Below are 12,822 nucleotides of genomic sequence, written 5' to 3' on the forward strand. Positions count from 1 at the left end.
ATGCCTGCTTTAGCAGTTGTGGTGTTAATGTGTTTTTTTACATTCCCGAGCAGTCAAAATGCCTGCTTTAGCAGTTGTGGTGTTAATGTGTTTTTTTACATTCCCGAGCAGTCAAAATGCCTGCTTTAGCAGTTGTGGTGTTAATGTGTTTTTTTACATTCCTGAGCAGTCAAAATGCCTGCTTTAGCAGTTGTGGTGTTAATGTGTTTTTTTACATTCCCGAGCAGTCAAAATGCCTGCTTTAGCAGTTGTAGTGTTAATGTGTTTTTTACATTCCCGAGCAGTCAAAATGCCTGCTTTAGCAGTTGTGGTGTTAATGTGTTTTTTTACATTCCCGAGCAGTCAAAATGCCTGCTTTAGCAGTTGTGGTGTTAATGTGTTTTTTTACATTCCAGAGCAGTCAAAATGCCTGCTTTAGCAGTTGTGGTGTTAATGTGTTTTTTTACATTCCCGAGCAGTCAAAATGCCTGCTTTAGCAGTTGTGGTGTTAATGTGTTTTTTTACATTCCCGAGCAGTCAAAATGCCTGCTTTAGCAGTTGTGGTGTTAATGTCTTTTTTTACATTCCCGAGCAGTCAAAATGCCTGCTTTAGCAGTTGTGGTGTTAATGTGTTTTTTACATTCCCGAGCAGTCAAAATGCCTGCTTTAGCAGTTGTAGTGTTAATGTGTTTTTTTACATTCCAGAGCAGTCAAAATGCCTGCTTTAGCAGTTGTGGTGTTAATGTGTTTTTTACATTCCCGAGCAGTCAAAATGCCTGCTTTAGCAGTTGTGGTGTTAATGTGGTTTTTTTTACATTCCCGAGCAGTCAAAATGCCTGCTTTAGCAGTTGTAGTGTTAATGTGTTTTTTTACATTCCTGAGCAGTCTAAATGCCTGCTTTAGCAGTTGTAGTGTTAATGTGTTTTTTACATTCCCGAGCAGTCAAAATGCCTGCTTTAGCAGTTGTGGTGTTAATGTGTTTTTTTACATTCCCGAGCAGTCAAAATGCCTGCTTTAGCAGTTGTAGTGTTAATGTGTTTTTTACATTCCCGAGCAGTCAAAATGCCTGCTTTAGCAGTTGTGGTGTTAATGTGTTTTTTTACATTCCCGAGCAGTCAAAATGCCTGCTTTAGCAGTTGTGGTGTTAATGTGTTTTTTTACATTCCAGAGCAGTCAAAATGCCTGCTTTAGCAGTTGTAGTGTTAATGTGTTTTTTACATTCCCGAGCAGTCTAAATGCCTGCTTTAGCAGTTGTAGTGTTAATGTGTTTTTTTACATTCCCGAGCAGTCAAAATGCCTGCTTTAGCAGTTGTGGTGTTAATGTGTTTTTTTACATTCCTGAGCAGTCAAAATGCCTGCTTTAGCAGTTGTAGTGTTAATGTGTTTTTTTACATTCTATCATTTGTTTACAAGCCTGATAGCTGTACGTTTAGTTTGTGGTTGACACAGCTTGTTGGCCATTAATCAATCTGCTTTTCTCAACGAGTTCAAATAACATGAATGCATCCGACTGGTATTTAAGACTTCACAACTGGTCAATTCCGCCCTCCCACATGGTTACAAATGCAGCATCAGAGTGGATACCTGTGAGGCCCAACATAACAATCCGGTCACAAAAGACAATGCAAGGAACATTGTGAATGGCAGTTAATTTTAAAGTGTACCAAAACTGAACCGTGACCCCAAAACCGCAAAACGTACCGAACCGTGGGTTTGGTGAACTGTTACTCCCCTAAGGTACACAGATCAGGCTAGTTGGTGTGAGCAACTACTACATTGGAAATAGACCACAATGCAACAAACAACACAACTTTCTTACAGTCTTAGGTCATGTTCATTATGCACCAAATGGAGGAAAACAGACAAACAGGGAACGATTATCTGGACTCTAATAAGAAACTGACATTTTTGTTTTTTGTTGCAACATTTGTTTTATGTTGCGTGTCCTAATGAACATGACCCAGTACACAGCCATTGAAGTATATCACCCAACTCCTCTTGTCTAGATGTCCTAAAAAGCTATTTCTGCAGAGAGCAGTCCTGATGTAACAAACAACTACACACACAGACAAAACTGGAAGGTGTGGTAATATTACAGTATACTACAGTACTCACGGTGTAGGCGCGTGGCAGCGATGCGACGCAGGTGGACTGGCTCCCGAAGGGCCGTGGCGTGATGACAGAGGTGAGGCGAGCACTATCCGATTTCATGTAGCTCCTGGGGAGAGAGGCAGAAACCCGAGACACACTGGGAGGCACAGGCTTTTGCTCCATTGCCACCGAGTTGTACAGTGGCTGTAGTTTGTACAGAGAACCACCATCAGTGGAAGTGGTCACTTCTTCAGCCACCTTGCCTGACCACGGGCGCCTGGGCTCGGGTAGTTTTGGGAGGAAGCTGGGGGTGGTGGTGGTGCTGGAGGTCTCCTCCATCTTGGCTGCGCTGGTGTACCGCAAGGCCGGGCTTGGGGCTCTCTCCGAGGGGGTCGGGCCTCTCTCCGAGGGGGTCGGGGCTCTCTCCGAGGGGGTCGGGGCTCTCTCCGAGGGGGTCGGGGCTCTCTCCGAGGGTGTCGGAACGTAGCGGTTGTAGTTGGAGGTACGACCGATGGTGGTAGTGTTGTTTGTGATGTCGCTACCTGAACCGGAGGGACGGTCACTACTGTTGCTCATGTCACCCCTGGAGGGTGAGTAGGCCCTGTCGGTTGCCGTGGTGGGGGCGGGGTTCTCCTCTCTCGGGTGGGGCACGGAGGGGGGTGTGGGACTGGGGCGCTCAACGGGGGTGTATGGATTGTCGATGGTGTAGCTCCTGGGGGGGAGGGTACGGGTTTGGAGGACCGGAGCGGAGTCTTCAAACACGTCCTGGTCCAGGGCGGCGAGGGAGTTGAGACGACTGCCGATGGAGCTGTGGGAATGGAAGAGAGAGAGGGATGGAGGAAAAAGGGAGGACAGTGAAGGAGAGAGGGAAGAGAGGGAGGGAGAGAGAGGAGAAGGGGAGAGAGGGGAAAGGGATTACGAGGTATAATGTGTGAGAGAGAGAGTGAGACAGAGAGAGAGAGAGAGAGAGAGATAGTGAGAGAGAGAGAGAGAGAGAGCGAGAGCGAGAGCGAGGAAGCGAGGATGGGTAAAAAAATAGGTGAAAAGTGAAAGGTGGATGAAGGTTGAAAGGGACACAGGGCAAAATAAAACAAAGAGGGGGTAGGATTAAAGCCACGATTATACTACACTTTCACACTTAGCAGAGAGACAATTACTGACTAACAGTCTCTCAGGGCAAAAGTCTCCACAAAAGTCTGTGTACAACACAAAACTTTGTATGGTCCTGTATCTGTGCCTGCATTTTCATCGACACATGTTTGTTGGTGCAATCAGTACATATACAGTAAGAGGACAGTTTTGAGTGAGAGTGAAAACGCACGTCTAAAAATACTGATGAGAATTATGATGACAAAATACTTCAAACGTAGTTAAACATCTACAACCAATGAATTATGTTTCTGATTGTCTGTAAAAATGGAAGGACGTGTTCCTTGTAGGAGCATGGCTAGTCCAAATGTAATTTGGTATCTGTGTGTTAAAAGAATAAAGAGAGCATAGTAACTATAAACAGGCAGGATTTGTCCTTGAGGGTGTCTACTCTAGCAGCATATTTTTCAGTCATTGTGAGGATTCCTTCTTACATTCAGTCAATCTGCACCTTGCCATTTGTAGTGTGTGCCCTTTCCTCAGTATAGTAAACCTAATAGGTACTGTACTAGAGCAGGGTCAAATACATGTCAAATCCTTGAAAGTATTCAAGTTGTGCTTGATTTTGGCTTGGAGTTTGCCCTTGTACCAGGCAAACCAAAACTGCACCGTCAAGGACATATTTCATTAACACCTTGAGGATTGTGAACCAGTGACTTTTCAGTTGCTGGCCCAATGCTCTTAACCACTAGGCTATCTGCCACCTTTAATTACATAGGTTATTGTTAGATGATTGCTAATCAACGTGGTAATTGGCATCACCTTGCCAGACAGTTTTGTCACATTAACAATGTAGTTTCCTGCAGCACATGGATTTAAAAAAAGGAACTGTTTCATGTCCAGACCTGTATGTATTCAACCTGGTATCGACCTGTCCCCACTGTCATGTTCATAATGCACCAAATGGAAGAACAGGGAGGGACTGCCTGAACATGGAGGGATCAACTCAACACGTCCAGTAAGAAACACTCATTTGTTTTCCGTAGGTTTTTTACATTGAGTGCCCTAATGAACGAATTGACCCTGGTGTCTACCTATCCTCAGGTGTCACTCTTACCTCCGGTTGGACCTCAGGAAACCACCGCTCCCTCCTCCGCTGCTCTCTGTGGTCTGCTCAATCTGCTCCCTCTCCTCTTTCTTCTTCACAATATCAGAGTTGACGCTCTTGCGACGGTTCTTCCACTTGGTGAGGTCCTGTGGAGATTAAATGCATGCTAGAGACCAGTTTAGAAACGTTCATCTTGGAAAAGCCCATGTGACACAGTTAAATCCTCTAACGGATGGCCAGGAAGGCTAGTGTAAACGTGGTTAGCTGCAGATTATAGAGCGAGAGAAAGAGAAAGGACTAAATTCTGAGAAAGTGTCCTATTTGTGTGAGTTTAGCTCCTCCTGCCTCTGGTCCCCTGTGTATTGGGGCCCGTGTGTGACCTAAATGCTGTGTTAAGACACCATGTTATCACGCCACTGATAGACATACACTACAGGTCAAAAGTTTTTAGGAAACCTACTCATTCAAGGGTTTCTCTTTATTTTTTACTATTTTCTACATTGTAGAATAATAGTGAAGACATCAAAACTATGAAATAACACACATATGGAATCATGTAGTAACCAAAAAAGTGTTAAACAAATCAAAATATATTTTATATTTTAGATTCTTGAAATAGCCACCCTTTGCCTTGACAGCTTTGCACACTCTTGGCATTCTCTCAACCAGCTTCACCTGGAATGCTTTTCCAACAGTCTTGAAGGAGTTTCCACATATGCTGAGCACTTGTTGGCTGCTTTTCCTTCACCTCTACAGTCTGACTCGTCCTAAACCATCTCAATTGGGTTGAGGTTGGGGGATTGTGGAGGCCAGGTCATTTGATGTCGCACTCCATCCTTCTTTGCAAAATAGCCCTTACACAGCCTGGAGGTGTGTTGGATCATTGTTCTGTTGAAAAACAAATGATAGTCCCACTAAGGGAAAACCAGATGGGATGGCATATCGCTGCAGAATGCTGTGGTAGCCATGATGGTTAAGTGTGAATTCTAAATAAATCACAGACAGTGTCACAAACAAAGCACCCCCACACCATAAAACCTCCTCCTCCATGCTTTATGGTGGGAAATACATATGAAGAGATCATCCGTTAACCCACACCGTGTCTCACAAAGACACATGGGTTGGAACCAAAAATCTCCAATTTGGACTCCAGACCAAAGGACAAATTTCCACTGGTCTAATGCCTATTGCTCGTGTTTCTTGGCCCAAGCAAGTCTCTTCTTCTTATTGGTGTCCTTTAGTAGTGGTTTCTTTTCAGCCATTCAACCATGAAGGCCTGATTCAGAGTCTCCTCTGAACAGTTGATGTTGAGATGTGTCTGTTACTTGAACTGTGAAGCATTTATTTGGGCTGGTAACTCTAATAACCTCCGAAGAGGTAACTCTGGGTCTTCCTTTCCTCTGTCGATCCTCATGAGAGCCAGTTTCATCATAGTGCTTGATGGTTTTTGCGACCGCACTTGAAGAAACTTTGAAAGTTCTTGCCATTTTCCGGATTGACTGACCTTCATGTCTTAAAGTAATGATGGACTGTCGTTTCTCTTTGCTTATTTGAGCTGTTCTTGCCATAATATGGACTTGGTCTTTTACTAAACAGGGATATCTTCTGTATACCACTGCTACCTTGTCACATCACAACTGATTGCTCAAATGCATTGAGAAAGGAAAGAAATTCCACAAATTTACTTAAAAATGCACACCTGTTAATTGAAAGGCATTCCAGGTGACTACCTCATGAAGATGGTTGAGAGAATACCAAGAGTGTGCAAAGGTGTCAAAGGCAAAATGGTGGCTATTTGAAGAATCTCAAATATAAAATATAATTTTATACTTTTTTGGTTACTACATGATTTATGTGCTATTTCATAGTTTTGAACTCTTCACTTTTATTCTACAATGTAGAAAATACAAACCCTTAAATGAGTAGGTGTAAGAATGATTTCTTTACCAATAACATGCACTCATATACTGCATGTAGTAGGAGTTTGTAGAATAATTACATGAATTTAGTTAGACACGGTGGAACATTCTGGAATGACCTTGAAAGATTGGTCATCTTTCCCAGAATATTGTCTTGGTGTTATAAGCGTTTAGTTGCCACTGCAGGCCTCAAATGAGGAAATATAGATCTAAAAGTAGGATGAGGTATTATGTGCTGATCATTAATACACAATCTCAGCTGTGCCTCCTTCAATGAATACATTTAACGAGGGCAGTGATGTTTAAACAATTGTTTGTCTTCTCCTGAGCTCCCTCTCGCTCTCTCCACTTTTACAAAAAACATTCTCCTTTCACCACACTGGGCCAAAATAGATGTTCTCTTCAGATTTCCATTCTCCCCATATCAAATACTTACTAGACTTATCTATCATATGTTGCTACTTGTTGACAGGTGGGATGGCTTTGACTTGTGTACTAATTTCAGACAAGGACACAATAACCATGGCCTATATATTGACATGATTGAAAACACTACAATTGGTGATGATTAAACAGGCCTAGCTCATCAATTCGTTATGTCTTGATTATTATATTAGGGAGGGTTTAAGTCAAGTGTAACAGCAGTCTTTTGGGGTGAATGTGTGCGACCCCTGGTAAATTGGGGACCCCTAGTGGTGAGCGGACATGTGGGGCATACAGGGTTCATTTGGCACCAAACCTAACCAAAGGGCTAACACAGGGAGGGACTAGCAGGGGTGAATTCATGAGTGTACACTGTCGAAAAACGCTTTGCAAGGGAAAACGTATTGTAACCAAAACAAGAGTTTCTATTGGACAAATAAAGTAGGTCCCTCCCAGTTTCATCCTGTTTGGTTCCTAGTGAATACACCCCAGGATTTCCTAATCCAATAATAAACACACATTTTTATTTAGCATTACAAAACATTTTGTTACATTATGCCTACTGAACACAGCCCAGGTGTGTGGTGGTTGCAGGTATATATATACACTCACATCCTGCCATTGGTCCTCGTTCTCCTTGACTTGCTCTCTGATCTTCTGTAGTTCCTCGTAGCATACCTGCTTCAGTGCTGCCTGGTCCACTGCAAGGTCTGTCATTGATTTGCTCCTACACACCGCCAGGGAAGAGGGTTTAAAGGTTTGGGTTCAGTGTCAACTCAGTTACAGGCATTGGACCACCAGCGAGGAGCATAAACCTACTGTGCACAAGACTGATGTTAGTCATAAAGTAGGCTATAAATGTATGCATCAAATCCACTCCAATCCCAGAATGCTGGGACACTTGCATTCCTTCACACTAACATGAGCTATAGTGATGCTCACCAATAATTGTGTATCTGCCTACGTAACAGACTACTGTGCGAATCATGCAATGATGTCAATAGGACATACCAATCAGAAATGTGCTCAAAATGTGTAGCAACAATGGTTTGTTAAACTAAATCTCAATTAAATTAACTGTGATTTTCAACTGCAACATACTTTTAAACAATGTTTTTTTTATTGTAAGTACACAGTAAAACAACACCATTTCAAGGTTCAACATTCATTAATAATAAGACTAAATTATCACAAACAACACGTATGTTGTATTAGTACACGTAACATGTATTAGTAAGCAAACATATAAACAACAGTTGAGTCACAAAACACAAGCTAATGCGGTTTTAGGCTAATGGGTTAGAAAACACAAGCTAATGCAGTTTTAGGCTAATGGGTTAGAAAACACAAGCTAATGCAGTTTTAGGCTAATGGGTTAGAAAACACAAGCTAATGCGGTTTTAGGCTAATGGGTTAGAAAACACAAGCTAATGTGGTTTTAGGCTAATGGGTTAGAAAAAACAAGCTAATGCGGTTTTAGGCTAATGGGTTAGAAAACACAAGCTAATGCGGTTTTAGGCTAAGGGGTTAGAAAACACAAGCTAATGCAGTTTTAGGCTAATGGGTTAGAAAACACAAGCTAATGCGATTTTAGGCTAATCGGTTAAAAAACACAAGCTAATGCAGTTTTAGGCTAATGGGTTAGAAAACACAAGCTAATGCGGTTTTAGGCTAAGGGGTTAGAAAACACAAGCTAATTCAGTTTTAGGCTAATGGGTTAGAAAACACAAGCTAATTCAGTTTTAGGCTAATGGGTTAGAAAACACAAGCTAATTCAGTTTTAGGCTAATAGGTTAGAAAACACAAGCTAATGCGGTTTTAGGCTAAGGGGTTAGAAAACACAAGCTAATGCAGTTTTAGGCTAAGGGGTTAGAAAACACAAGCTAATGCGGTATGAGGTTAGAAAAAACAAGCTGTATATCTCAGCCATCCCTTTCATACAAAAAAAGCTTTCGAAGTTGACTTGGCCAAAAACATTCACTCTGTTTGACTTACCTGTAAACTTCTGAATCATAATGCTATAAATATATCTTTCTGTTACACAAAACCAACCTATTACGGTAGTCTACAACCTGTGCTTCAACAATTATAACTCTTAGCTGTACACAATACACAGTATGTTTGATTGGATGACAGCATATTGGTATTGTGTGTACAATCCTCTCACTCCACTTTGTTGCTTTGTCAATAGAGATTTGTGGAGCTTGCTGTGTCCCACCCCCCTTGGCTTGGCCCTACATCACTCAATCCCCAGCAATGTGTCAGTGTCAGCGTATAGCAGTCAGCCAGCGAGTGAGGGCGCTAGTAAACGAGAGCAGCAACACAAAGGCAAAAGCGGAGAGTAAGCGACCATGCCACATTCCTTGGAACAGACATAGTCAACTCACCCGTCGTTAGCAACGGCGCGCTTTTGGAGCAGTCTAGGAGAACCAGAGAAGAGAACCACACAGACAAAAATGTCACATTTGGGCCAGACTTCTTTTCCCTATTCGGGGAGTAAGTAGAGTTAAAATGATTCCTAACCACTGTCTGGTGTTCTTCTCTCACTCTAATGGTTAATGTTAGGATTGGTGGTAAAGTAACCTGTGTTAAGGGATGGCTAGTGCCACTCTACTTTCTCCTGGGGTTTTGGTTTCCTTTTTGTTGAAGGTGGCTTTGTATCACAGCTAAAGTATCCCCTTCCTTTGACTTGGTTGGTTGGTTGGTTGGTTGGTTGGTTGGTTGGTTGGTTGGTTGGTTGGTAGGTAGGTAGGTAGGTAGGTAGGTAGGTAGGTAGGTAGGTAGGTAGGTGTGTGTGTGTGTGTGTGTAACTGAAAACTCTACAGGAGTTTAACATGAGGGAAATACATCCAGATGCCTCAGACACATTTTAAATCTCTCCTTGTCCCAGTCAGTAATCCCAACATGTTTCAAGCTGACCACCATTGTCCCTGTTCCCATGAACTCCAAGGAAACCTGCCTAAATGACTCCCGACCTGTAGCACTCACATCTGTAATTATGAAGTGCTTTGGAAGGCTGGTCATGACACACATCACCATCCCAGGCACCCTGGACCCACTCCAATTCGCCCCAACAGATCCACAGATGATGCAATCTTAATTGCACTTCACACTGCCCTCTCCCACCTGAACAAGAGTGGAAATAACTACAGTGGAGCTCCAAAAGTAGACAAAAAGACAGTGAAAATGTTGTTGTTGTTTTGGCTCTGTACTCTAGCACTTTCAATTTGAAATGATGCAATGACTACGAGGTTAAAGTTCAGACTGTCTAACTTCAATTTGACGGTATTGTCATCCATATCAGCTGAACTGTTTAGAAATAACATCACTTTTTGTACATAGTCCCCCTATTTTAGGGGACCAAAAGTATTGGGACAAATTCACTTGTCAATTAAAGTAGTCAAAAATGTAGTATTTGGAACCATATTCCTAGCACGCAATGAAAACATCAAGCTTGTGACTCTACAAACTTGTTGGATGCATTTGGTGTTTGTTTTGGTTGTTTCAGATGATTTTGTGCCCAATAGATATTAATGGTAAATAATATATTGTGTCATTTGAGTAACTTTTATTGTAGATAAGAACAGAATATATTTCTAAACACTTCTACATTAATGTGGATGGTACTGTTACATTCCTCAGCTAGAAAAACTAAATGTCGCTCAAACAGAAGAGGGAACTAACAAAGAGTCACTAACCAAGATCAAAACATACTTTTGGCCATGTAGTCAATGTGAGAAGGTTGTTCATAGACTACAGCTCAGCGTTCAGCACCATAGTCCCCTCCAAGTTCATTACCAAGCTAGGGACCCTGGGACTGAATACCTCTGCAACTGGATCCTGGACACTCTCACACAAAACCCACACACATTCACTGTATACGCACACGCACACGCACACACACATCATATGCTGCTGCTACTCTGTTTTTTATTCTTACTCTTATTAGACACTGCTCAAAAAAATAAAGGGAACACTAATATAACACATCCTAGATCTGAATGAATGAAATATTCTTATTAAATACTTTTTTCTTTACATAGTTGAATGTGCTGACAACAAAATCACACAAAAATGATCAATGGAAATCAAATTTATCAATCCATGGAGGTCTGGATTTGGAGTCACACTCAAAATTAAAGCGGAAAACCACACTACAGGTTGATCCAACTTTGATGTAATGTCCTTAAAACAAGTCTAAATGAGTCTCAGTAGTGTGTGGCCTCCACGTGCCTGTATGACCTCCCTACAACGCCTGGGCATGTTCCTGATGAGGTGGCAGATGAGCAACACCTGCGAAATCATGTCCAAATGATCAGTGATGAAAAAATCTGCGCGGAAACAAAGTTCCTTGTTAGTTGTCCCACAGTCTGTTGACAGACGCCATGATGCCATCCTATGTTACGTGCGTCTGGGAGATTAGCTTGAGTCAATAGCTTGAGTTAGAAACTCAGCAAAAAAAAGAAATGTCCTCTCACTGTCAACTGCGTTTATTTTCAGCAAACTTAACATGTGTAAATATTTGTATGAACATAACAAGAGTCAACACCTGAGACATACACTTAACATGTTCCACAGACATGACTAACAGGAATGGAATAATGTGTCACTGAACAACGGAGGGGGTCAAAATCAAAAGTAACAGTCAGTATCTGGTGTGGCCACCAGCTGCAGTGCATCTCCTCCTCATTGACTGCACCAGATTTGCCAGTTCTTGCTGTGAGATGTTACCCCACTCTTCCACCAAGGCACCTGCAAGTTCCCGGACATTTTTGAAGGGAATGGCCCAAGCCCTCACCCTCCGATCCAACAGGTCCCAGGCGTGCTCAATGGGATTGAGATCCGGGCTCTTCGCTGCCACGGCAGAACACTGACATTCCTGTATTGCAGGAAATCACGCACAGAACGAGCAGTATGGCTGGTGGCATTGTCATGCTGGAGGGTCATGTCAGGATGAGTCTGCAGGAAGGGTACCACATGAGGGAGGAGGATGTCTTCCCTGTAACGCACAGCATTGAGATTGCCTGCAATGACAAATCGATCCCGCTCCAGAGTACAGGCCTCGGTGTAACGGTCATTCCCTCGACGATAAACGCAAATTTGACCATCACCCCTGGTGAGACAAAACCGCGACTCGTCAGTGAAGTGCACTTTTTGCCAGTCCTGTCTGGTCCAGCGACGGTGGGTTTGTGCTCATAGGCAACATTGTTGCCAGTGATATCTGGTGAGGACCTGCCTACAACAGGCCTACAAGCCCTCAGTCCAGCCTCTCTCAGCCTATTGCAGACAGTCTGAGCACTGATGGAGGGATTGTGCATTCCTGGTGTAACTCTGGCAGTTGTTGTTGCCATCTTGTACCTGTCCCGCATGTGTGATGTTCAGATGTACCGATCCTGTGCAGGTGTTGTTACACGTGGTCTGCCACTGCGAGGACGATCAGCTGTCTGTCCTGTCTCCCTGTAGCGCTGTCTTAGGCGTCTCACAGTACGGACATTGCACATCTGGCCACATCTGCAGTCCTCATGCCTCCATGCAGCATGCCTAAGGCACGTTCACGCAGATGAGCAGGGACCCTGGGCATCTTTCTTTTGATGTTTTTCAGAGTCAGTAGAAAGGCCTCTTTATTGTTTTAAGTTTTCATAAGTGTGACCTTAATTGCATACCGTCTGTAAGCTGTTAGTGTCTTAACGACCGTTCCTCTGGTGCTTGTTCATTAACTGTTTATGGTTCATTGAACAAGCATGGGAAACAGTGTTTAAACCCTTTACAAGGAAGATCTGTGAAGTTATTTGTATTTTTACGAATTATCTTTGAAAGAAAGGGTCCTGAAAAAGGGACGTTTCTTTTTTTGCTGAGTTTATATATTGTAGATCTTACCCATGTTCAAACCCCTTTTCGCCCCACTGTGCTAATACTGCTCCCTGCTGCCCAAGTCAATGTGAAGTTACCTGCTGTTGAGAGGAGACACTGGGTGTTTCTCAATATGCTTACTCCCGTGCTCCACTCTCTCATGCTCTGAGTGTATTCTCAAAGGACGTTCTCTTGAGTATGTTCTTGTGAGGATGAGAGTGTGGAGAATGCATAAAATATTACATTTGAGAAGCGCTCGTACTCCCCCTACTGCATTATTTTGGCGGCAGGTAGCCTAGTGGTTAGAGCATTGGACCAATAACTGAAAGGTTGCCAGATCAAATCCCTGAGCTGACAAGGTAA

General features: G+C 42.9%; 1 protein-coding gene across 8 annotated transcripts in view; it reads right to left on the reverse strand.

The window, feature by feature from the left end:
• LOC139380074 (LIM domain 7a) overlaps positions 1-12,822 on the reverse strand; it is a 92,979-nt gene that overhangs the window by 41,447 nt on the left and 38,710 nt on the right. For all 8 annotated transcript variants that reach the window (XM_071122540.1, XM_071122541.1, XM_071122538.1 and 5 more), the window contains exons 5-7: positions 7,222-7,336; positions 4,277-4,413; positions 2,095-2,878 (exon numbers count right to left, since the gene is read on the reverse strand). In XM_071122540.1, the coding sequence (XP_070978641.1) occupies positions 2,095-2,878; positions 4,277-4,413; positions 7,222-7,336 (1,036 nt within the window). The remainder of the gene's footprint in view (positions 1-2,094; positions 2,879-4,276; positions 4,414-7,221; positions 7,337-12,822) is intronic.

The sequence above is a fragment of the Oncorhynchus clarkii genome, chromosome 22 (assembly GCF_045791955.1).
Source record: "Oncorhynchus clarkii lewisi isolate Uvic-CL-2024 chromosome 22, UVic_Ocla_1.0, whole genome shotgun sequence".
NCBI lineage: Eukaryota > Metazoa > Chordata > Actinopteri > Salmoniformes > Salmonidae > Oncorhynchus > Oncorhynchus clarkii.